The 23,780-nt window shown below is 45.8% G+C and overlaps 4 protein-coding genes across 5 annotated transcripts; 3 read left to right on the plus strand and 1 right to left on the minus strand.

The window, feature by feature from the left end:
• Window positions 1-263: 263 nt before the first annotated feature.
• Window positions 264-2,662, minus strand: LOC117865174 (non-specific lipid-transfer protein EPAD1). The gene is made up of 3 exons (XM_034749312.2): window positions 2,250-2,662; window positions 1,150-1,224; window positions 264-1,019 (listed from the first exon to the last, which is right to left on the minus strand). Exons 1-3 carry the CDS (start codon window positions 2,581-2,583, stop codon window positions 778-780), a joined length of 651 nt encoding a protein of 216 aa, XP_034605203.1. The 5' UTR covers window positions 2,584-2,662; the 3' UTR covers window positions 264-777.
• Window positions 2,663-5,838: 3,176 nt separating this feature from the next.
• Window positions 5,839-8,770, plus strand: LOC140223542 (putative pentatricopeptide repeat-containing protein At5g08490). Its single transcript, XM_072295428.1, has one exon. The coding sequence runs from the start codon at window positions 6,037-6,039 to the stop codon at window positions 8,752-8,754; it is 2,718 nt and encodes a 905-aa protein (XP_072151529.1). The 5' UTR covers window positions 5,839-6,036; the 3' UTR covers window positions 8,755-8,770.
• Window positions 8,771-8,805: 35 nt separating this feature from the next.
• On the plus strand, window positions 8,806-13,752 carry LOC117863113 (uncharacterized). The gene is made up of 9 exons (XM_034746707.1): window positions 8,806-8,883; window positions 9,002-9,070; window positions 9,715-9,807; window positions 9,910-10,060; window positions 10,243-10,942; window positions 11,322-12,092; window positions 12,575-12,972; window positions 13,242-13,311; window positions 13,381-13,752. Exons 6-9 carry the CDS (start codon window positions 11,455-11,457, stop codon window positions 13,442-13,444), a joined length of 1,170 nt encoding a protein of 389 aa, XP_034602598.1. The 5' UTR covers window positions 8,806-8,883; window positions 9,002-9,070; window positions 9,715-9,807; window positions 9,910-10,060; window positions 10,243-10,942; window positions 11,322-11,454; the 3' UTR covers window positions 13,445-13,752.
• A 605-nt stretch (window positions 13,753-14,357) lies between these two features.
• On the plus strand, window positions 14,358-20,236 carry LOC117863114 (uncharacterized). Of its 2 annotated transcripts, XM_034746708.2 has the most exons (12): window positions 14,358-14,582; window positions 15,467-15,607; window positions 15,691-15,861; window positions 16,276-16,358; window positions 16,472-16,670; window positions 17,230-17,351; window positions 18,019-18,085; window positions 18,159-18,209; window positions 18,343-18,395; window positions 18,861-19,071; window positions 19,153-19,323; window positions 19,940-20,236. In XM_034746708.2, the coding sequence occupies exons 1-12, from the start codon at window positions 14,496-14,498 to the stop codon at window positions 20,030-20,032; spliced, it is 1,449 nt and encodes a 482-aa protein (XP_034602599.1). In that variant the 5' UTR covers window positions 14,358-14,495; the 3' UTR covers window positions 20,033-20,236. The 2 variants fall into 2 exon arrangements, with proteins under 2 accessions (XP_034602599.1, XP_034602600.1); XM_034746709.2 differs by lacking the exon at window positions 14,358-14,582 and having other exon boundaries at window positions 15,467-15,594.
• The last annotated feature ends 3,544 nt before the right edge of the window (window positions 20,237-23,780 follow it).

The following is a 23,780-nucleotide window of genomic DNA, read 5'->3' on the forward strand; positions in this document are numbered from 1 at the left end:
TTATGAAGGAATTGGCCGAACACACTACATTTTGGTTCAGTTCAAAATTTACAGTCAAGATTACAAGTTTTCAGTCAGTTCAGATAAGAATTAGCAGTTCACATGAGATTCATGCCAGCTGGTGACAAGTTCATAGCTAGGCAAAAATCTACCAGTCTATCACAAAGCCAACCAACACAGCTTATCCAGGAATATTAATCTACTGCCAAAGAACTCGGCAACATTTGTACAAGAATTCAATTCAGCCACAAAAGCAGGCAAAATTAATGCAAACCATGCATACCATCCAAGATTTCATCACTATTCATCAGACCAAAAGCATAAAGCATATATAGTTCAACTGTAGAGACAAGATTAACCAAAAAAACGCAGTGTTCTCCTCCTCGGCCACATTTGATTCGCTTGTTCGAGTCACTTCACCCAGGCAAGTGATCGATCCAAGACACACGGTGAACGCCCAGTAGAAACAAGGCGACCGAGGAGGAAGACGAACGAACATACTGCAGGTATCATCATACGGGTACAACTACTACTGCTAGACCAACCATCACCCGCCCTTCAGGCGATTCCACCGATCAAGTACGAATGATACTACTAAGATAGGATGCAACAACAGAACTACGATGAGTGGACTACTACTACTGCTGCTGATGATACTGCTATACTACTGCTGGAGCCAAACCGAGAAGGATAATAGTACTGCTGCTGCTGCCGCTACGAGCTCAAGTCAGGCACCGGCGATGGTTGGCGGCCGGCCGGGGCGGCGCCGCGGGCTCATCAGTAGAGGACGATGATGGCGGTGAGGAGGAAGAGGATGACCGGGGTGCAGCTGCACCTGCCGTCGGAGCCGGAGGTTGGCGGCGTGGGCGTCGTGGGCGCGGCTGCCGGCGCCAGCGGCGAGGAGGAGGCGGCCGGGCTGGCGGGGATGGCCTTGCCGTGGGCGGCGGCGGCGCCAGGCTGCTGCTGGGGTGGTGGGGACGGCTTCTCGCTCGTCGCCGGAGGGGGAGGGGCCTCGCCGCCTGCGCAACAGCACAAGAGAAACAGAAACCAGCACATGCATTAGTTCAACTCTCGCATCGATCAAACAGAGCACGCGAAAAGTTAAAGCGGAAAGTAGCAGGAGCAGAGCGGGTGCGGGCGGGTTCGTACGTGCTGGCAGCCTGTGGCGAGGGGCGGCGGGCGGCGGCGGGGCGATGACGGGGACGGTGGCAGGGGGTGACGGACCTGCAGGCACGAAACACGAGAGGTTAACGCCGTTAGTCCAGGCTTGTAATAATTCACAGATTAAAACGGCAAAAATAACAGAAGATATTTATTGCAGGGGTAGTATCGTCTTTTGGGCAGAAAAAGCATGCGCCGAGGCGCCATTTCGTGAGGGCCAAGAAACCAAGCGGGAGAGAGAAACGGTGCCGAACGGGCTTGGTCTTGCCTGAAAGGCTGCAGCGCTGCTGTGCAGGCTGTGCAGCTGTCCGCTGCAGAGGATCAGAGGGCGGTTGCTCTCTCTGTTCAGAAGGCTGGAACGCAGCAAGCCTTTCAACGCAACGGAAACAAGGAGACAAAAACAAAAAAAGGAAGCGGTGAAAAAGCAAAAAGAAACCCAGCCTTTCGACCTCGCTTGGGCAGTTGAACAGATTCCACTCCACTGAAACGGGTCAAATCATCAGGAGATGCATGGCTAAAAGCCCAGAGATCGGAACCAACGCCTTGAAACCCAGAGAATTTGCTTCCAAACCAAAACGAAAAGGCACAGAGAAATCGCTTGAGAAAAGGAAACGCACAAATAAATCAGGAGACGTGCGCGCGTACGGAGCCACGGGTACATCTGACCCCAAATTTGCCCAACTAGTAGTAGCGCTCGCGTGTCCCGAAAACACAACCAAACTTCGGAAGAGAAAAGAAAACGAAGGAAAAGTGTTCGAACAAACCAGAACAGGACGTACGGGTAAATCTATCCCGAAATATGCCCAACTAGTAGCATTCATGTGACGCGAGAACCATAGCCAAAATCCGGAGGAGAGAAGAAAACGAAGCAAAAAAAAATGTTCGAACGAACTGGAACAAGACGTACGGGTTCGTCGCCACAGAGGAAGACGGGAACTCGCATAAAACACCATTACCCAAGAACGGAACCACGAACAGCTCGCTCAAGAGCCACGGCCATCTCGCACCTAGCACACCCATCTCGCGCACGGCCACGGCACAGACGCAGATCTAGAGAGAGGAGAGGCGCGGGCGATGGTGTCACGTACCTTGGCAGGCGGCGGCGAGGTGGGCGCCCCCGGTGCGCAGTCCCCCGCAGGCGGTGTAGAGCGCGAGGAGGTGGGAGGCGTTGAGGCGGGCGAGGACGAGCTGCGGCTGGGCGGCGACGCGGCAGAGGCAGGGGACGCCGCCGCCGAGGTCGACGGAGGCGACGACCGGCTCGCAGCAGGGCGCCGTGGGCATGTCGGGCATGCAGAAGAGCGTGATCTGCGTGGCGAGGTTGGAGGGCTCGCACGCCGGCTGCGCCGCGGCCCCGGTGGCGGCCGCCGCCGCCCAGGCGAGGAGGCCGAGCAGCAGCGCGAGGTGGCGGAGGGGGCGCTCCATGGATGGTGGGTGGGATCTCTCGCTTGCTAGGGTTTGAGGGCGGAGGGCTCAGCGCTCTGTTGGGATGAAGGCTCTGGATGGAGAAGGCTGGTGCGAGTGGGGAAGAAGGGGGGGCGTGTTTTATAGCGGAGCGGCCGAGGTGGGGTGGGTTGGTGCCAGCTGCCCGGTGGCGTGGTGTGTCGTGGGCTGGGCCGAGTAAGAGGTGTGAGTCGAGTTCAGTGATGGGTTGGGCCGTTTGATGGGCCCTCATTTTCGGCTGGGTTGCTTGCTCGGTCGGGCCTGCAGCGCGACGTGACGACGACTCGATCGGACTCGTGGCGTCGTGTCCAAGTCGGGGTCGATCCGTCCGTTGCTGCCAGGGGCTATGCCTTTATATTTTCAAAGTGGGAGACGGGAGAGGATTCACGGGCTCGACGTCGATCCAACCAGAGCATCCGCATGCAGCTATAGGCCCACGACCGTGCACGTCTTCGAGCGTAACGGGCGGCACACGGCCGCCCCGTGGTCGTCGCGCGGACACGTGTTCGGCGAAACACATCGGCTGGCCCCCATGGACACGGCGGACGGCGGCGGCGGCGCCGGCACTGGCATCGACGCCCTCCCTGGCGACATCCACGTGGTTGTCCTCCGCCGCCTCAGCGCGCATTCCCTCGCCCGGTGCCGGTGCGTGTGCGCGCTCTGGCGCGCCCTCGTGGACGGCAGCGGGCTCCTCCTCCCGCACGCGCTCCCTCCGCGCGCGTTCCCGGGCTTCTTCGCCAACGCCCGCGCCAAGCCGTGGAGGAGGCCCCACCCCGGCTTCCTACCCCCGCCGGCGTCGCGGGCTCCCGCGCGCGACAGGCTCGCCTTCCTGCGCCCGCACCTCCCGTGCGCCGGCGCCGCGGCCGCCGTGCAGCACCAGTGCAACGGCCTCGTGCTGTGCTTCGTCCAGGACTACTTGGCCGGCGTGGGCTTCGTCTGCAACCCGGTCACGGAGCGGTGGGCGCGCCTGCCGCCGCCGCCGACGTGGTGGCCGCGCAGGTACGAGGGCCTTTTCCTCGCGTTCGACCCGGCGGTGTCGCTGGACTACGAGGTGCTCTTCCTCCCGGTGCCACCTCCTCGCCAAAGCAATGGCGATGCCGGCCTCAGGCAAGGGCACGTGACGCTGGGCATGTTCATGCCAGAATCGTTTGGGAAACCGCAGGAACCGGACGACCAGAAGCTGCTGCCTTTGCTCGCGTTCTCGTCGGCGACCGGGCGGTGGACGAATAGGCTGCTCACGCCGGGCCGGTGCGCCCCGGCGCGCCTCTACGACAGGGTGATGCGGCGGCGCAGGCGGAGTGCGGAAGGCGGCGACCCGTGGGCGCGGACGTGGCGGTCATCGGCCTTGTACCGCCGCGGTTCGCTCTACGCGCACTGCGAGAAGCGCATCCTGGTGGTGCTCCACTGCTCGGAGGGGACCTACGACATGGTCAAGCTCCCGGCCGTCGCCGACGCCGGCGCCGGCGCCGGGCAGGGAGAACGCTACGCCGCGGGGCACGTCCTGTCGAGCCTCCCCGTGGACTCCATCTTCCCGGGCACAGAGGACGGGGTGCTTGTGCGGTACGCGAGCGCCGACGCGTTCCGGGTCAGAGTATGGGCGCTGCACGAGTCGGCGGGCGACGGCGGCGGGCGGCTGCTGGAGTGGACGCTGACGCACGACACGGACCTCGCCGCGCACGCGCGCATGCTGGACCTGCTACACCACGCGCCTTCCAATTGCGTCCCGCTCGCGCCGGAGGAGTCCACCGGCCGCGGCAGCGGCAAGTGCGTGTGGTTCTCCGACGAGGACGGCGAAGAAGCTGCCGGCAATGGTGGCGACGTGGGCCACGGGTGCACAGGTTTTTGGAACTGGGACGACGCCAGCCTTCTGGACATGGATATCGGCGCGGATGAGCTGATCGACGTCGGGGCCGGTGCGCCGTCTCCGTTCTCGATCCTGGGGTGCCACCCGGACAAGGAGGTGGTCTACCTCGCCGCCGGCGCGTTCCACGTCGTGGCGTACCATCTCGGCAGCGCCAAGGTGCAGTACCTGGGACGTGTAATGTCGCTGGGTGATGGTGACCGCCTCGATGGCGTGTTCCCTTACCGCCCGTGCATCGTGGACGCGCTCCCTCACGACAGCTGGTGAGTATTCTCTTTGCTTGAGAGTTTTTTCTTTGCAGTGGATTCACGCTTAATCTTTTTCCCGAGTATTGAGTTGGCTCGTAGCAGGTCGTTATTATTTCCAGTTCCCTCCATTTCAAATAATTGTTCACGTTACCTTTTGTTCCGAATCAAACTTTTATAACTTTAACCAAATTTGTAGGGAAAAACATCAATATCTAGAAACATCAAAGTAGGCTCTTAGCGCTCATTACATGTCCCGTAGTGCATTTATTTGATATCTTATATATTATTATATATTTTGTACAAACTTGATCGAAGTTAAATAAATTTGACTTAAAAGGAGTAGTACTTAATATAATACGTAGTTACATCATTGACTTTGATGTTGAGCTTTGACCATAAGTGCCATGAAAGCCAATTGCTCTAAGTATAGATTGCTAGCAAAATACTTTTGATTATGAATCTAACAAAGCCACTTTCCACTACATAATTGGATGTTTGGGAGAGAAAAAAGGCGATGTAGTAATGACAAGACTTCTTTTTTGAACGAACCACACAACACAAGATAGTGTCAGAGTTTTTATTGATATGATATAGCAGTAATGACAAGACTTCTAACTCAAATTTCATTTGAGCTTATATACATGGAAAATTGCTACACGTTTTATAACCAGAGATTACAACTTTGCATATATCTGGAAGTTGATCATCTTGTACTCGAACTAATCCAGTTTCATCTTCATCCTCAGCCTGTTCCCAAGCTTGAAGAGCGCCGTCATCAAGAGTCAATGAGTGGACCACAGCTCGGCAAGAGATGCTAAGATTTCATTTTCCAGTTTGCCAATAATACTAGATGAACTTAATTTGTTGTTACTTCTAGATTCAGATTGTATCATTAAGTCCATCAACAAATCTGGGTGTGCTGCTTGATGCCAGTACACAAGCATAAGATTGTAATAGAGTTCACTATCATCGTAGATTTTTTTTCTTGTTTTGTTCAGAGTAAGATAATATTTCGCTAGTTAAAATCGCGAAGAAAATATTTTCTAGTAGTTGGTTAATTTGTTACCGTGAACTAGTGAACTCACAGAGTCACGAGTGCCCGCGTCGCCGCGCACGCTGCCGTTGTCCCCGGCCCGTGCGTTCGGCGCTCCCTCCTGTACTCCACGTTTCCTCCTGCGCGCGAGGCGAGACAGCGAGAGGCCGAGAGCCCTCTGCACACGCGCGCAGCTGCGCTGCGCCCCTTCACTTCGTCTCGCCCGAGGCCAATCCTCCCAGACACGCCCTCGACGCGTTCCCAGTTCCCACGATAGCCTCCTCAGCCTTCTCATGCGCGCGCACTATCCCCGCCTCAAACGCGCGAGCTATGCAGCAGCGTCAGCCTGCGCTTCTTCCGGCAATGCGCGACACGCGCTCCACGCGGCGGCGGCCGCTCCCGATCACAGGCGTCGCGGCGGCGCGCCGCTCGGGCTCGGCGCGCCGGTCGATCAGCGGCAACTCGGGTGCTCGCTCGGCGAGGGCCTCCGGCCGGGCGCGCTCGAGCTCGCCGCGGCGATCAGGTCGGCCTCGGCGCTCCCGGATGGCGGCGGCGCCCTCTCCCTCGGGAGGTGCCTCCACGGGCTCGCCGTGAAGGCCGGGCGCGTGGCGAGCAGCGCGGCGGTGGCGAAGGCGGTCATGGACATGTACGGGAGGTCGGGGGACCTCGTGGACGCCCGCCTGGTGTTCGACGAAATGGCGCGCCCCGACTCCGTCTGCTGGAACATCCTCATCACCGCGTCCTCCCGCGGCGGGCGCTTGGAGGACGCGTTCGGTCTGTTCAGGTCGATGCTCGCTTGCGGGGTGGCCCAGAGCATGCCGACCGCGGTGACGGTGGCTGTGATTGTTCCGGCATGCGCGAAGGGGAGGCATCTGCAAACTGGCAGGAGCGTCCATGGGTACGTGGTCAAAACTGGCTTGGAATCAGATACTCTGTGTGGTAACGCACTGGTGTCAATGTATGCAAAGTATGGTGGAAGCAGGGCAATGGATGATGCACACAGAGCGTTCTCCTCGATTCGTTGTAAGGATGTTGTTTCATGGAATTCAATCATTGCAGGGTACATAGAGAATGGGTTATTTCAGGAGGCACTTGTGCTGTTCAGCCAGATGATCTCACAGGGATTTCTTCCAAATTATTCAACAGTAGCTAACATTCTTCCCATGTGCGCATTCACGGAGTTTGGGAGGTATCATGGGAAAGAAGTGCATGGTTTCGTGGTCCGGCATGGTTTGGAAATGGATATATCTGTTTGCAATGCACTGATGAGACATTATTCCAAAGTGTTTGAATTGAAGGCTTTGGAGTCAATATTTGCGAGTATGGATGTGAGGGATATCGTTACATGGAACACCATCATTGCGGGATATGTGATGAATGGGTATCACTCTAGGGCGCTAGACCTGTTTCAGGGGCTTCTGTCCACAGGAATCCCTCCTGATTCTGTTTCTTTTATCAGTCTGCTCACTGCTTGTGCTCAGTTACGTGATGTCAAAGCAGGGATTGGGGTTCACGGTTATATCCTCCGAAGGCCAGTACTTCTTCAAGAAACATCCTTAATGAATGCTCTCGTCACATTTTATAGCCAGTGTGACAGGTTTGATGATGCTTTCTGTTCTTTCACTGATATTCTGAACAAAGATTTAATATCATGGAATGCAATTCTATCTGCTTGTGCCAACAGTGAAAAACGTATTGAGGAATTCATTAGATTGTTGGGTGAAATGAGCCATCAGTGGGATTCAGTCACAGTCTTGAATGTTATACGCATGAGTGCCTTCTGCGGGATTAAGAGGGTTCGTGAAGCTCATGGCTGGTCCCTACGAGTCGGTTATACAGGTGAAACTTCAGTAGCAAATGCTATTCTGGATGCTTATGTGAAGTGTGGCTGTTCACAGGATGCAAGCATACTTTTCAGAAACCTTGCTGGGCGGAACATTGTAACTGACAATATAATGATTTCTTGCTACATGAAAAATAACTGTATAGAGGATGCTGAGGTGATCTTCAACCATATGGCTGAGAAAGACTTGACTTCATGGAATCTGATGATCCAGTTGTATGCACAAAATGACATGGATGATCAAGCTTTCAGTCTGTTTAATCACTTGCAATCTGAAGGATTGAAACCTGATGTTGTCAGCATTACAAGCATTCTTGAGGCTTGCATCCACTTGTGTTCTGTACAGCTTGTGAGACAATGCCATACCTACATGCTCAGAGCATCCCTAGAAGACATCCATCTTGAAGGGGCTCTTCTTGATGCGTACTCAAAGTGCGGCAACATAACCAATGCATACAACATCTTTCAAGTCAGCCCAAAGAAGGATCTTATCACATTCACTGCCATGATTGGATGTTATGCGATGCATGGAATGGCAGAAGAGGCAGTAGAACTGTTCTCTAAAATGCTTAAAATTGACATTAGGCCAGACCATGTAGTTCTCACCACACTGCTGTCAGCATGCAGTCATGCAGGCCTGGTTGATGCAGGCATCAAGATTTTCAAGTCCATCAGAGAGATTCACAGAGTTGAACCTACAGCTGAACACTATGCTTGTATGGTTGACCTTCTTGCCCGTAGTGGACGTCTCCAAGATGCATATATGTTTGCCTTGGATATGCCCCCTCACGTAGTCAATGCCAATGCATGGGGCTCCCTGCTAGGGGCATGCAAGGTCCATGGGGAGGTCGAAATTGGCCAACTTGCAGCTGATCACCTGTTCTCTATGGAGGCAGGGGACATCGGGAACTACGTCATTATGTCAAACATCTATGCAGCTGATGAGAAGTGGGATGGTGTTGAGAGTGTCAGGAAACTGATGAAGTCCAAGGATATGAAGAAACCTGCAGGATGCAGCTGGATTGAGGTTGATAAGACCAGGCATTTATTCATAGCCAGTGATGTTAAGCACCAAGATAGGTCTTGTATCTATGATATGTTAGGAAGTTTGTATCAGCAGATCAAAGATACGCAGACACAGAACATGGCAACGGTGAAATCTATGTGACCACATGCTGCGGAAACTGGAAGTCGGGTGCTCTTTGTCGAATATATGCTTATTGGCTTGCCTGGCTGATGGCAGGACTCCCACTTCCTGTCTCCAAACTAGGGATGAATGTGTGTTTGACTGACTGAGGTATGCAGTAGCCTCGGCATGTTTTACTGCTGGTGCTATTGATCTGTGCATGAAACTAGTATTTGTAGGCATTGATGTTTGTATTACATCCATACTGACAAATTCATCCTATTGGCAGTGGTAAGAATGGGGATTTACAGTTGTCATATGTTCAGAAACAGTATGCATCTTCACGCCCTAGTATATGGTAATTAATAGCATCCCATGCCATCTCGATTTCATTTCTTTTAGTCTTTCTAAACCCAGGTATAATAATTTATCATTTTATTCATGAATTATAATTTAAAATAAACAGTAAGGGTGTGCCTGCTAATTTTACTTAGATCCAGATGCAAGAATGCATTGTTTATTCTGCTCTAAGTACGATATAGTTCTTTTTGTGCTTAACTGCAATATGCCTATAGCCCATCATAGCCTTATGCTCATACCTGTTACTAAAATCCTTCATGTGGCTTATTGTTTACCTTTTCCGGTTATCCTTCCTTTCTTACGAATGTTATCTGTTATGGTGATTGTAGTAGGCTTTGACATGAGTGCGATTTGTTTCCTTTCTAAAATGAGGCAAAAATAAAACCTGAAACCTGATATGTCGTCCACTGCTTCCAATTTGTTTCCAGAGCAGGTTGACCTTACTTTGTATGAGCACTAACAATTTATGGCCATGTGCATTTCTGGTTGGTGTAGAGGGTGCAGATTATCTCCATTACCTAAAAATATGTGCACTGAATGAGGTTCTAAAGTGAATTTCAAGTAACCAAGGTTCTTAGAAAGCATATAACTTTGTGACTTTCTGTTTAAAAAAAGTTGATGTTTTTCATTCCAATAATTTAGGTGCATACCGTACACACTTCAAGTGTGTCAACTCTCTACACTGTCAATACTCAATGGCATCTCCATGGGCAGACTCTGACCGGAGATCTGAAGGTAAAGAAACATTTGGTTTCAAAGGAGTGATTATAATTATTTCCTCTGCACAATGCTAACGGTGACCATTAATTTGTCCACCGTCTATTGTTTGTCCTCCAGATCTGAATTTTTCATAGTTCCAGTGCCTGGGCCTTAATGTGAGTGAAATTTCAGTGGGAAACTTTATCCAATTGCTCCAGAAAGCTGCTTTCAAGAAATAAGCATGCGGGACTCCTGAACCCGCTATGTTTCAGAAGTTCCACCAATTTTGGTAAGAAGCTCATTAACACTCGTTACAGATTGATTCCTGATTCTTAAATTTGGGGATATATATTATGGCGTGGTTTTTTGCATTGGGTGCTGCTCTGCATATCTAAGCCCTCCATGCTGTTAAACCTAACTCTTAAGGATTCTGGATATCCCTGACCAAACTAACAGAGTTCTCATTTTCAGGATCAGATTGGAGAGGGGTATCTTCAGACCCAAGATCGAATTGCTCAAGTTGATCACCAACTGGTGGATCCAGTTCAAAGAGCAAGCCAAAAAGCAAGTTGTTGTGGTCACTGGTCTGTGGTACGCTCAATAGTTGCTGATCATGTTCTTCCGCTCTGCTGTTAAGACAAACTGTTTGCAGATTTCTTCTCAACGCATTGTGATAAGGAGCTTGATCTTTGAGAACGAAGCTGCAGGGCAGAGCTGTGTCTCAAGTCGAAGCCGAATCCACCACGAACACGAACCAAACCAATGGGTCCAGCCGTCCAGGGCACGTGTTTTTTTCTTCTTCCAGAAATACCCCTGGCCGCTGTGGCGCTGTCCACGAAATTTCGAGCCCGAACAGGTCACCAACCAAACTCGGGGTGGGGGAAGACCGTTCGGCCGTACTGCTATAATATCCCTCCCCTCCCACGAAGCTGTTCGCCTGTTCCCCTTCGCGGCCCGCGGAGAAACGGAAAAAAAAATCGATTCCCCTTTGCTTTGCTCACCGGTAACCTCCGCCGCCGTTGATGGATTTCGGAAGGACCAAATCCGCCGCCGCCGTAACACTGACGCTCGAAGCGACCTCCTGCCCGTCCGGTCTGCCCTTCTCGTCCACCGCCACGCCGTGGTTCCGGGAGCTGTGGGTCAACGCCTCCAAATAACGGGTCTCCGAGAGGTTCGCTCGCTGACTCGATTCAGTTGAATACGTGTGATCTGAATTTCTGGGGGTGGGTTAGTGGGTAGGATGCTCAGTTCGACGTAAGTTTTGATGGCCTTGGTGTTAAACTGGTTTGGTTGCTGTTGACTTTTACAACCAGTAGATAGTTCATTCGAACTACTTCTCCATTGCTTCTCCACCATCCAAAGATGATCCCGATTCGGAGAATCATAGTGATGACAAGTCCCAAAACTCGTGACAATGATTACTCCAAACATGGTAGATAGAAGTGGAGCATGATTGTAATTAGTCCCTTTTCAGCTTTCACTCTTCGAAGTCTTGTTATGAAGAAACTGTGTTGTGTTAAGTGATCTGACCTTTTTCACCCACGTTACAGGAGAACATTGGTGGATTTCTCAATTGGTGCGGGAAATAAGCGAAGGCCCCATCATCCTTGTGATAGCAATCGCATCATTGGGGCCTTCTTCAGTTTACACTGAATTAGACTGTTAAGGCGGTCAACTGTCAAAATGCATAGACAGAAGATCCCAAACTCTGGTTGGGCTGCATTTGATCGCAAGTGGCGCAGTGCAGATGGCAGAGGGGATGGGGGTGAGGGCAATTCATTTCCGGCACTCTCGGATTTCCCCAATCCTGCTAGCAGCTCCATTACAGGAAACAATGGGCCGAAACCAAAGCCTTTTGCTTCAGTGGTTCGCCCTTCTGTTGATTTCGCTGCTGTTAGCAATGGGAGCGGAAATAAGCATTCAGTGAATAATGTGAATAATTTGAATCGTGGTGCAAGCGCTGCATCTGATAATAAAATTAAGCTATTGAAAGATGCCCACAGTTGGGCTGACAGTAATTTAATCGAGGATGTATTGGCTGCTGTGAATAATAATGTCAGCCAAGCATCTGATTTGTTGAAAGCTATGGTCTCTCCTGACTTGCAGACAGGAGAGGGCAGAGCATGTGGCCAGCTTGCTGCTGAGATGAATAAAACTCATAGTTTACCATCAGAAGATTCTAGAGCAGACAATAGAAATCCAGATAGCTCACATTTCTTGCCGCTGCCAATGAATTTGTCCTCCATACCCTTGGAGCCTGAACTGGAAGAGTTTGATGATGATTACTTAAACTACAGGAAAGATGCATTGAGGATGATGAGGTATGCTAAAAAATCCTTGTTTATGCTTATGGTTTGTCAAGTTGTTTGCTCTAAGCATAATATTTGATCTGGTTATGCATAGAAGAAGCATATATACTCTTTCTTTATCCACCAGGAGTTAGGATGGTCATGTCTAATTCTACTCGTGGTGTGTATAACTATGAACTATCAAGCATAGAGCTTGCATATGTTAATTTTTAGTTACTCTTATAGTTTCATAATTGCTTGAGCATTCAAAGTCATTAATCTGTAAAGTATTATAGAAAGAATTTAATAACCATGAATTATTGGGCTAACTTGAGTCCTTCAAAATTGATTGGCTGCTAAGACAATTGAAGATGACCATAATTTATTTAAAACTTATATCCTCTAACCATTTACAGCATTCATATAGCTGAGGTTTGTACACTTGTTTTCATGATGACTGAAGCCGAATCTTCTCAAGTGAAATAAGGAACCTCTTTCTTTCATTTTGGTCACAGAGCTGCCACAAAGCATTCCCAGTCTGCCAGCAATGCATTCTTGAGAGGTGACCACGTTGCTGCCAAGGAACTTTCTCTTAGAGCTCAGGAAGAGCGGGCGGCTGCTGAAAAGTTGAATAATAAGGCAGCAGAAGAAATATTTCGCCTCAGGAATAGCAATAATGACATCTGGAAGATAGACATGCATGGTCTACATGCATCAGAGGCTGTAGCAGTATTGGAGAGGCATCTCTACATGATAGAGTTTCAGCAACCTGGGAATAATTCAGCTTCAACTGAGGACTTAGCTAAGTTGGAAGCTGCATATACTGAATCAACCTCTGGTTCAAACGTTGAGCTTGCTGCTGAGAAGGTGGTGTTAAGGAGACCTAAGCAGGCTATCTTACATGTGATCACAGGTAATCTGTTGCTCCTCTACATCACTTTCTAGTGCATATAGTCGATGGTTTCATATCAAAGCTTAACAGTTTATATTCATAACCTTTCTTGCCACTATCTTTGGAATTGTGATCTGTAACTGTGCAATTTAATGAATGAGAGCTTCTCTGTTACAGATAATGTATTTACTTGTTTTGAGTAATAAGAAAGGATTTATACTTGATTTCGTGTTTGTTATGTAGCAACACAAGCTTTGGTGAGAACTCATTTCTGTTTTGGCTTTACACAGGGATCGGCAAACATAGCAAAGGGCAGGCTTCACTGCCTGTTGCAGTTAGGAGCTTCCTTATTGAGAACGGGTAACATTCGATGACATTTGTGCAACCAAGTATAACACACAAGTATGATTGACAGCTTTCCGCGTGCAGGTATCGATTTGATGAGCTGAGGCCTGGTGTTTTTGCTGTTCGTCCCAAATTCCGCCGCCGGTGAAACCTGTGAAAGTTTGTACAATTGTAACGTGATGTATCAGTTGTTCCGGCATAGTAACTGCCTGTGAAACTAGAACGGCAGGAGGGAATAGGAGAGATTCCAGCAACCCATTGTTTATTTGTCTTGAATGTAGCAAAATTATACATGTATTGATGTTATTTAGCCTCATTGTACTGTAATTTCGTACTCACTTGAGAAAAGACACATAATTCAGTTGTAATGTTCTGTACCAGTGTACAGCGTGACATGCAAACATTGCACCACAGAATTCGGTTGTAATTGTCTGTAACCAATCTTTGTTTCCTCTATGGTCTGAGGCTCTGTCCTGGTTAACACAACCTAATATTACAAATCACTAGTGCACTACTCCGTATTACTGTGCCTTCTTGACAGTATGACAATATAGTTGCCAGATCACATTTTCCACTCTAATTTGATGGTGACGTTATGCATCTGTTCTCGAAGGCCCAAGCGTGCATTTCTCGTGCCGTTGTTAGCTGATGAATAGTGGATATGTGAGTCCATGGCTGTTTGACAGTTTGAACCAATGCCCATGCTTGAATTTGGACAGGTAATGGAGGAGGACCCATAGCACAAGTAGTAGCCACGGATTAGAAGAAACCCAAATCAAAGGGGGGAACACAGAGAAAAAAAGGAAGAGGAACTTCAAAAGAGGAAATCGAAATGGAAACGAAGAGGAGATAAAAAAGCGGCAGAGCACTTCATCGCTGCGCAGGTTGCCACGTGGCAGCCGTTTCTACGCCACACCCCTCTCTCACTCTCTGTGGCCTTTGTGCCGCGTGCGCTGCTTCTGTTTCCGTGCAGTCCAGTGGTTCACAAGCGCAGAGCGATTCGTGGAGGGTGGCGTTCGGCTTGCTGCTGGGAAGCCCACACCGCACTGGTGACAGTGAACACCACACCAGGACGCATCGCGTAGTTAGCTCGCGGGGCCCACGCGCTAGCGCCACACCGCTTCCTCCCCAAGCTCGCGTCTCCTCGGCTCTCGGAGTCGGAGCTAAGGAGCCGGAGGCGCCCCGCGGGCAAGCAAGCGATGGCCTCGCCGGCGGCGGCGACGCGGCACCCTTCCCCCACCGTACTCGCCTCCACCCCTCGCCACCGGCTCCGCCTCCACCGCCGTGTGAGTGCTCGCTCACCCCCAGGCGCCAGCCCTTGGTGCCGCACCCGCTACTTGCCTAGTATTCGTTTGCGCCGCGTGCTTGCGAGTTGTGAGTTGTGAATTGTGAGCGGTGACTTGGTCCGATTCCAGGGCTCGTCCTATTCACTCCTGGGCATTTTTTTATGGTAGAGTTGCGTAATCTGAGGGTGGAACTCTGTAATTTCGTTGATGCGATCCCCGCACCGCGCAGCGACGTGGCTAGTGGGCGCCCGGCACTGTAGGATTTGAACGCTGCACCTCGTTCTGAAGCTGCGAGAGACGATGGGAATATTTAGGGGAAACAGTTTAATCTTGATTATCCGGATCTGATTGACATAAAACAGTACAGTTGAATTGAAGATTTACAGTGAGTGTTAGATTTAGATTAGAGGTTGAGATGGAAACAATGGTTTGTATCAAATGTGCGGATGTTTTTACTGAAGGGCCAGTCTGGCCAGATTGATGGTAAGATCGTCAATATGACAATACGGCTGTATGATGTACACAGAAATCATGATATCTGCGTGTAGCATATACTGATGATGTGTCCATGATTTCCCCATTTCTAAGGTTTTGCTCATACTTAAATAATGAGGAGAGAAATGGATCTAATACACACTGTAAGCTGCATGTCTGTGCCTTCTGCGTGTGTAACACTTAATGCTGCAAACTGTCCAGGTTATTCCTGAATGAGTTTGGTCTAAACAGACATTCTGACAATGAGGTTTATGCCCATTCTGGCATCTGTTTACTTTCCTTTCTTTGCCTATTTTAGTATTTTCTGTTCTGTACAATGTTTGTTCATCCTGCTACAGAATTTTATTCTAAAAATTAACTTTATTCACTCCGGTGATGTTCATTTGCAGGGATATCCACCTTCAAAACTGGGCTACCAAACATCACGGTTAAAGGTCAATGCACTTTTTGGGTGGCTTAGGGGAGACACGGCAATGCGTGAATTGATCCCTCCTGCTGAATCATATACGCTCTCAGGGTCAGCCTCAGAGGTGTTTTGTGTTTCTTGGGTGAACTCTGTTTCTAGGACCTACGCACCTAATTCATGATTTCCTTAATCGTAACTTTGTTTCAGGTAGGTGCGGAGCCACGTGAGGTGTCTATTTCTGTGGCTTCCTCTATCATGGACATCCCTGCTGCAGATTGGGATGCCTGTGCGTGTGATCCAGCTGATCCTGAAAAGTTCAACCCTTTCCTTACCCATGCATTCCTCTCAAGCTTAGAAGAATCAGGTTCTGCAGTGAAGGTAAGCACATAAAGCATTGCTGTTGATTCCTTGCAAAGAAAGGGCACCTCACACTCACTGTGCATGATTTACATTCGTTACATCTGTGCTAACCCAGTTGTACATTTATTGAAGAATTGGTGATTGGTGTGTGTAGTTTCATTTGTCTTGTAGGCTAGTTTTCTTGTTGAATCATACAAAGGCATTTAGTTTTTAATTGTTAAGCGCTCAAGCCAACTACAAACATTTGCAATGCTGTGCGCATTGTTATTGACAATAAATTTGCCATGTTTAAATGAGAACAGAACAAACAAGATTTGCACTGCAATGTCACCAGACATATTGATATATCACAAAATTATCTGTTACCTATGATTGTGGAGTTGTTTTTAATATGTGCTTAACCTGAGACCTTCTCTCCTCAACTAATTTCAGGAAACAGGTTGGTTACCTTTCCATGTTGTTGCACGGGATGAGACTGGACATATTGTAGGTGTTGTTCCACTTTACCTAAAAAGGTTTAACATCATTAACAGAAGATCATCTCTTGTTTTTCTATTTGCTGTGTATAGTATGCTTATGCTCCTTTCATCTTATTCATTGGCTGAGCAACAATAATGTGAACTTGCAGCCATTCTAGAGGAGAGTTTGTGTTTGATCAGTCATGGGCAGAAGCTTACTACAGCTATGGCCTTGAATACTACCCGAAGCTCCAGTCTTGTGTGCCATTTACTCCAGTAACTGGCCAAAGAATATTACTTCGAAGTACACCATACCGGGATCAAGTTTTTGATGCACTAATCAAAGGTTTGAAGAGCCTGACTACCAAGGTATCAGACTTAGAATTTTTTTGCAAGTATTGGTTTGGAGTATTGTTTAGTAATTTCCTTGAATGCCTTAGGTTATAACAAGCATCTTATATTGTCTATGTACTGCTGTTAATCAACTCCGCCTTTTATCAGCTCTTTACTTCATATGTCATTGTGATATCCTCTAGGACTCATCATTTCTTGACTCTTGACCCATTTGTCTTCATTCTATTTTTGTTGACATTTACAGTGTATATCCTCTGCTTCATTTAACTAGAAGAACTATCAACTATGCTGACTGCTTGCAGCTATAAAGTTCCCAAATCAGCACTAGATCATTACTGAATTTGTCTGGTGGTGATAAGTCAATGATGAAGTAATTAGAGTTTTAAAGATCTGGCTTTATTGACAATCATTTCTCTTCATGGTGTTTACTGGTTTAGGTTTTTGTATATGTGAAGTGGCAATAACATTTTAGAGTTGCTCTGTTTATTAATTAATAACTTCTGTATAGCTCTACAGGAGACAACCTTTGGATGTATTGAACTAATGAAATCTTTTGGTTTCTGCTGCATTTCAGATGAATGTGTCATCATTACATATTACTTTTCCATCTGAAGGTGAATTCAGCAAATTGAAGGATAATGGGCTGTTACAAAGAATTGGGTTGCAATATCACTGGAGAAATCGGAATTACAAAAGGTATGCTAATATAAGATGTGATTACTAGCAGTTCCTTTTGGATGGCTCAATGCTTGAAGGTGGGACTCCTATGTTCTAATCATATTATACTGTAACTTGGGGCCAATGTTCCTTTCAATACTTGGGTGGAACATTAGTTTTTAGAAAATCTTGATGGATCTACCTAGAGGCACAAACAATCTCACAGCTTGGGTGCATCTACAGCTCCATCACATATTACACTTAAGTCCATGCATTTTTCTGTTCCTTTCCATAAAATCATGGCAGTTGGTGGTTGATATACTCTGTCATTTTTTGCTGTACTAGTTTATCTTGAAATAATGGTGAACCAGCGAATTATAGCATTCTGGTTAGACTTTCATTGTGGGCTATGAGGTCTTATCTGCTTATTTTGATTAACTTCTTTCATTATGAGCGCTAAAATAAAATAGTTATCTTGAACATATTACTGTAGCTAAGAGAATACATATAAGCAGAGGCATAGCTAGAGATGCGTGGACAGCCATTTTAAAACAACGGACTTTCCATGTTGTGAACTTCTTGATGGAATCATTGCCCTGATTTATTGAATTTGCAAAACTTGTGAGCTTACATGATTTGTTAACTGACTAGCATCTTGTAATATCTCTATATGTACTTATATTATTTCATTCACGACTTTTTTCAGTTTTGATGAGTTTCTGATGGATTTGAAGCAGCCCAAACGGAAGAATATCAGACAAGAACGTAAAAAGGTTTACCTTCTTTTGGACTTGTTGATTCAAATGTGATTGTCAATTGAGGATAATCTTTTATAAAACTTGCCAGATTCCTGCTCAAAGTTTGCAAATGAAGAGACTTCGTGGAGACGAAATAAAGGTAACTATGAGTGATAGTTATTTATTGTCACTCCATTCATATCCTTCACATTATCAGATTCTTTCACCAATATTTCAGTAGCTCTGTTGCTTTCTGGGCAACTTACTTATAGTTGTTTTCATTCACATTGCAGAGCAGCCACTGGGACACCTTCTACAAATTCTACCGTAACACAACTGATAATCAGTTTGGTTCTGCATTCCTCTTACCTTCTATATTTCATTCTATACATAACATTGTATGATTCCTGTGCAGTGCTTGAAATGGTCATCCATCTTCTGTGAGCATTCATACATATCATAATCCAGCAGCACCACTCTTATTGGCTCACCCTATTAAACACGAATGACTTTGTTAAAGGAATAATATTTGAGTGTGCTACTGTGTATTAACAACTAAAAGTTATTAAAGCAAGAAAGGAATAGAAATATTGGACTTTGAAGTTTACTGATAAACTGCATGTAACTGCTAGCACATAGGCTTCTATCTGGATAGGAAGAGACAAAGTTTTAAGAATAATCAGAACAGTCCCTCACCTTTTGGCACTTCTCTTTGTTCCATAGCATATCTATAGGTACAGATTGTGTTGAATTTGTTTGGCAGTAATATTTGCTTGCTGTATTTTTCCTCATAGCTTACTTTTCTTTGCAGCTGGGGCAGACCATACTTGACAAGGGAATTTTTTCACCTCTTAGGAGAAAAGATGGGGGGCAATGTTATGCTTGTTGTTGCTGAAAATGACGATAAAGTTGTTGCTGGTGCTCTTAACCTTATTGGAGGTGATACACTGTTTGGTCGGCTATGGGGATGCCTGCCAGATGCTTATTTTCCGAACTTGCATTTTGAAGCTTGCTATTATCAGGTAATTTGCACATCTTTGGAACCATATAATCCAGAAAATGTCAATTATTTGGTTCAGTTACGGATTACTCATGTTGTCCAGGCAATTGAAGCAGCCATAGAGTTAAACCTGAGTAAGGTGGAGGCAGGTGCTCAGGGAGAGCACAAGATCCAGCGTGGTTACCTCCCAGTGACAACTTACAGCTGCCACTATTTTTCAGATCCTGGTTTTGGGGCTGCTATTGGAAATTTTCTTGCACGTGAGACGGCTCAGGTATTTTTGTGTCCAGATTTTCAGTTTCTCGCCAAAACTATTGCGCTAGCGATGTTAAGCACTGCTGTGCCATCTTGCTCTGGTCACTTTTTTGCATGCCTGACAAGAATCTTTTCTGATCCGCATCTTGCCATCTGACTAACTGAGTGCATAGTATCAGCAGTTAATCAATGTACTTGTTCCGACCAAATGCCAAACTCACTGAAGATTGGGTACTACATCTGGCATCCTTAATTGCGAAACTTGTCTTTCATGTTGAGTTCAATAGTCTCTGCCGTGCACATTGGGTGCTCTTGTGTACCAAAGCCTCTATTATTACTCCATCAGTCTCACCTTTTGGAGCTAATGCTACTCAATGTTTGCTGGTGCTCATACCGAGTACACTTGATGCTTGTGTCTGTAAAATTTGGAAATCTTAGTTGGCGTGCATTGTCTTTAGCGGGAGTTTCTTAGTACCCTGTATTAATGCACGAGCAGTGATATTTTATTTTACCTGTTTCCAGCTTACTGCTGTTTGTTCTCTTTTTCGTCCCAGTGGTGCTTAAATGCTGACGTACCTGTGCCATATATTTATGCCAGACTCCCAACTAATGCTCTTCTTTTGTGTTAATACCAGGTTAAACATGTTATTAAGGTCCTCCATGATTCGGGTCCATACAAGGAAAACATTCTGAAAGAATTTGCACCTCAGCAAGACGATGAAATGTAGAATACTGAAGGGGCTTGCTGCCTTGCATACAGTACCATAGAACTAGAATATTAATGTAGTAATAGGAATACAGCCATACGGGTGATCCGTTTAAGCAGCTACGACCCACATTTGTACACAGCTAGGAATGTAAATATTTCACATGAAAAATCTGAAACCATTGGCTCAAAAGGTGACATCTGAACTCAACATTCAGTTTGATTATGCCGCTCTGCTGTCAGAAATGCTTTCTGGATGCAATTGCATAGGCCTTACATAAACCTAACGATTGAGTTGGGACTTGGGAGCTACTTGTTTCTACTTTTCCCATCAGAAGGATCTGATGCTTCGTGTATGTTGCCCTCTTTTCTCATGGGATCTTTCCTACCAGAAGGATCTACTGAACTAGAAATAAAACAAGATCAGCAGTTCGCATCACCCAGGAGAAGGCAGGAAAAGACAGCCCTCTGTCTCATCAGCATATCAGACAAGATCCTGGGCAAAATGGACGTCAGGTACTACCTCGGCTTATGCCTTGCATTCCGATTTTAATCAAAGGCCTATAAGGCTATAAGCACACCACCGGTTTGCATTGGTGAGAATTCATTTCGGATTGCGATTTACAGAGTGGTTGGCAGCTGGCATAGCAAAGGGCAGGCTTCCCTGCCTGTTTCATTAACTTTCCAAGGACTAAGGATCTGCAAAAAGACCCAACTGAGAGCGTACTTGTTATTTCATTATTCCTCCTCACGCTGCATACATCCATGACCTCTCATGGATATGCCCTTGGTAGCTGCGGTGATGGCGGTGGCAGAACGGTCCAACCTGAGAAACAAAGCCATATCATGTTTATTACATGATGACGCCGTACAAGAACATTTTGTACACTAGTTATTTCATAAACATGCCATAGTACAATATTTTTATTTAGAAATAAATAGTGTATGATACTTACTTCCACAATTGGTTCCAGCTGGTAGTGGCTTGCGGCAATCCTCCGCTACACGAACAAGCTTAAACGCGCTTATTGAAATCTCATCCGAAGCTTTGAGTATACGACAGATGCAAACCATGTCAGATGATCTAATTAACATGACGATAACACATGTTGCTTGGGGGCACGTAGTCGCCAATGATTATGATACTTATCATGCATTCCGTTTGAACCATGTCTTTCTCTAGATGACAATCCTGCTCACCCCATGCTTGTTGTGTTGTAGACACGGTAAAAACTAAGGTAAAGACTAGCAACTGAATTAATATATTTCTAGCCATCCGGCAGTAGTATGGTGTCAATGGTACTATTGCTCTATGCTTTCCTACAAATGGTGAATATCATCCCATGTGTGGACCATGCTTGCTGTGCACACACTTCTATTTATAAGCACTAGTACATCAACCCGTGCTACCGCACGCGCTAATGTTTTTATAAATTATTGTATTTGAAAATTATTTAGAAATTAAACTCCTAGCTAATAATCAAAATTGATTACCTACTATTCTCTTTTTTTTTCAAATCGTCAACATAATACTATATAACCTATCTTTGTCCAGTTGTAATTGATTTTTAATTAATAATTACTCTATGCACTTTTTCATCCATATTCATACTTTTTCTATTTTGTATCGCACCTCCAATCCTCCATACATTATGTTTAGCATACAAATCAATATTTTTCATTGATTCCTCACATACATGTATAAATGGTCTAAATGGTGACACTCATCATGTGTATATACTTTAACTTAGTATTTTTATATTAAAAATGACATAAATAGGTAATTTATAATCATATATTAGTTTACTTTTTTATATTTCTGTATGATGCACATGAAGATAATTAGATTAAGATTTAGGTGTTTAATTTAGGTTATTTTTAATAACAACATACGTGGGTAATATAGATAAAATTTTAGAATGACATTTTAAGTCATGCTTTATAATGATATGTATTAGTAAATTGGATGAAAATTATGGGGTTACTTAAGATTATTTTTTATAATAGCTGAGCTCGGTAATTTAGATATAGGTTTAGAGCTTATTTTTGAATATTTTCACAATGATAATGGTGGGTAAATTTTTAGAAAATATAATAGATCAATGGCTATGATTATTAGAGTTTACAGGATTGGTATTTGATATTTTTAATTTTTATGAGAATTTATCTCTTTTTTCTAGCTTGTCATAGAAATCTATATTCTCATCACTTCCTCTATATCTGTATAAATGGTGACACACATCATGCGTATAAACCTTAATTATTATATCATATACCAATAGTGCAAGATATAGATGATTTAGAATCATATATTACTTTATATTTTTAATTAAGGTTATTTGATTCAAAGCGTAGGGTTATCATGTTATTTTTAATAATGGCATGTGTGGGTAATATAGATGCAAATTTAACGGGTTACTTTAAGTTTTTAAGTAATAGTGGTGGGCAATTCGGTTGCAAATTAGGGGGTTATTTTAAATATTGTTTATAATGGCATAAGTGGGTAATTTTGATGAAGATTAGGGGGTTAATTTAGCTGATTTTATATAATGGCAGATGTGGGTAATTTATATATAGATTTAGGGGGTTACTTTAGGCTATTTTTATAATGGCATAGGTGGGTAATTTTTTAGAAAACATAATAGATCCAATGGCTATGACGATTTGAATCTATCGATTGATGGTCGGATGTTTTCCTTTTTTGTGAGAATTTCTAGGATTTCTCTAGAGTGTCCACCTAGGAATCCTAGGTGGCTTCACCTGGAGGCTTCAAAAGATGCCTCCAATTAGTAATAGTAATAAGTAAGATAGTACGAGAATCCCCGTCAGTTTTGATTAAATGTCTAAGAATCTGAAAAAGGATAGGTCTGCATTAACATCGAAATCCTAAAGAAAGGATGATGTTTATAAATAATTGAGCATTAATCAGCAATATACAATACTACCTTTCATCGGTCTTAGTCTCACTTTCTCGAGCTAATGCTACTCTGCCGAGTACAGTTGATGCTTTTGTTACTAAAATCAGAACATCTTAGCAAACATGCGTTGGCTATGACAGGGATTTCTTAATGCCCTGTATTAAGCCACTACGGAGTAGTACAAATATTTATTGCACCATTTTTTTTTCTAGCTTACTATGTTGATTACTATTCTTTTTTGGTGCAAGCAGCAAACATCAGGTTAAGCTTGTCATCATTAAGGTCCTTCATGATTCGGATCCATACAAGGAAGATATACTGAAAGAATTTGTACCTCAACAAGAGGATGAGGATGATGATAAGTAGAAGAAACATGAAGGGTAATGCTTCTCTGCATATTGACATATCGTACCATGAATCATGATCTGATATTATCCTACTTCAAGAATCGCACATTTGTAAATTGTTACGAATGCACATATTTGAAAACAAGATAATGGCATCATTGGCTCAAACGTAGAAAGGTCACACATCTGGACTCAAGCATTCTTGTCTAGCATGCATCTCTGCTGTCAGAAATGCTTTCGGGACGCAATTACACAGCTCAAGCTTACACAAAAGACATCATAATCATTGAGTCGGGAGGTAGTACCTATCTCTACCTTTCCCAATCAGAAGGATCTGATGCTGCATTTAGTCAACTTGTGTTGCCCTCTTTTTCATGGGATCTGATCGTCTGAACTACAAAACCGGTGAGCAGTTGCCATCGCCCAGGACGAAAGGCAGGAAAAGACAATCCCGACGTCCCATCAGCATATCACCCAAGATCCAGGCCAAAAAGGACGCGCCAGG

This window comes from Setaria viridis, chromosome 7, assembly GCF_005286985.2.
Source record: "Setaria viridis chromosome 7, Setaria_viridis_v4.0, whole genome shotgun sequence".
Lineage (NCBI taxonomy): Eukaryota > Viridiplantae > Streptophyta > Magnoliopsida > Poales > Poaceae > Setaria > Setaria viridis.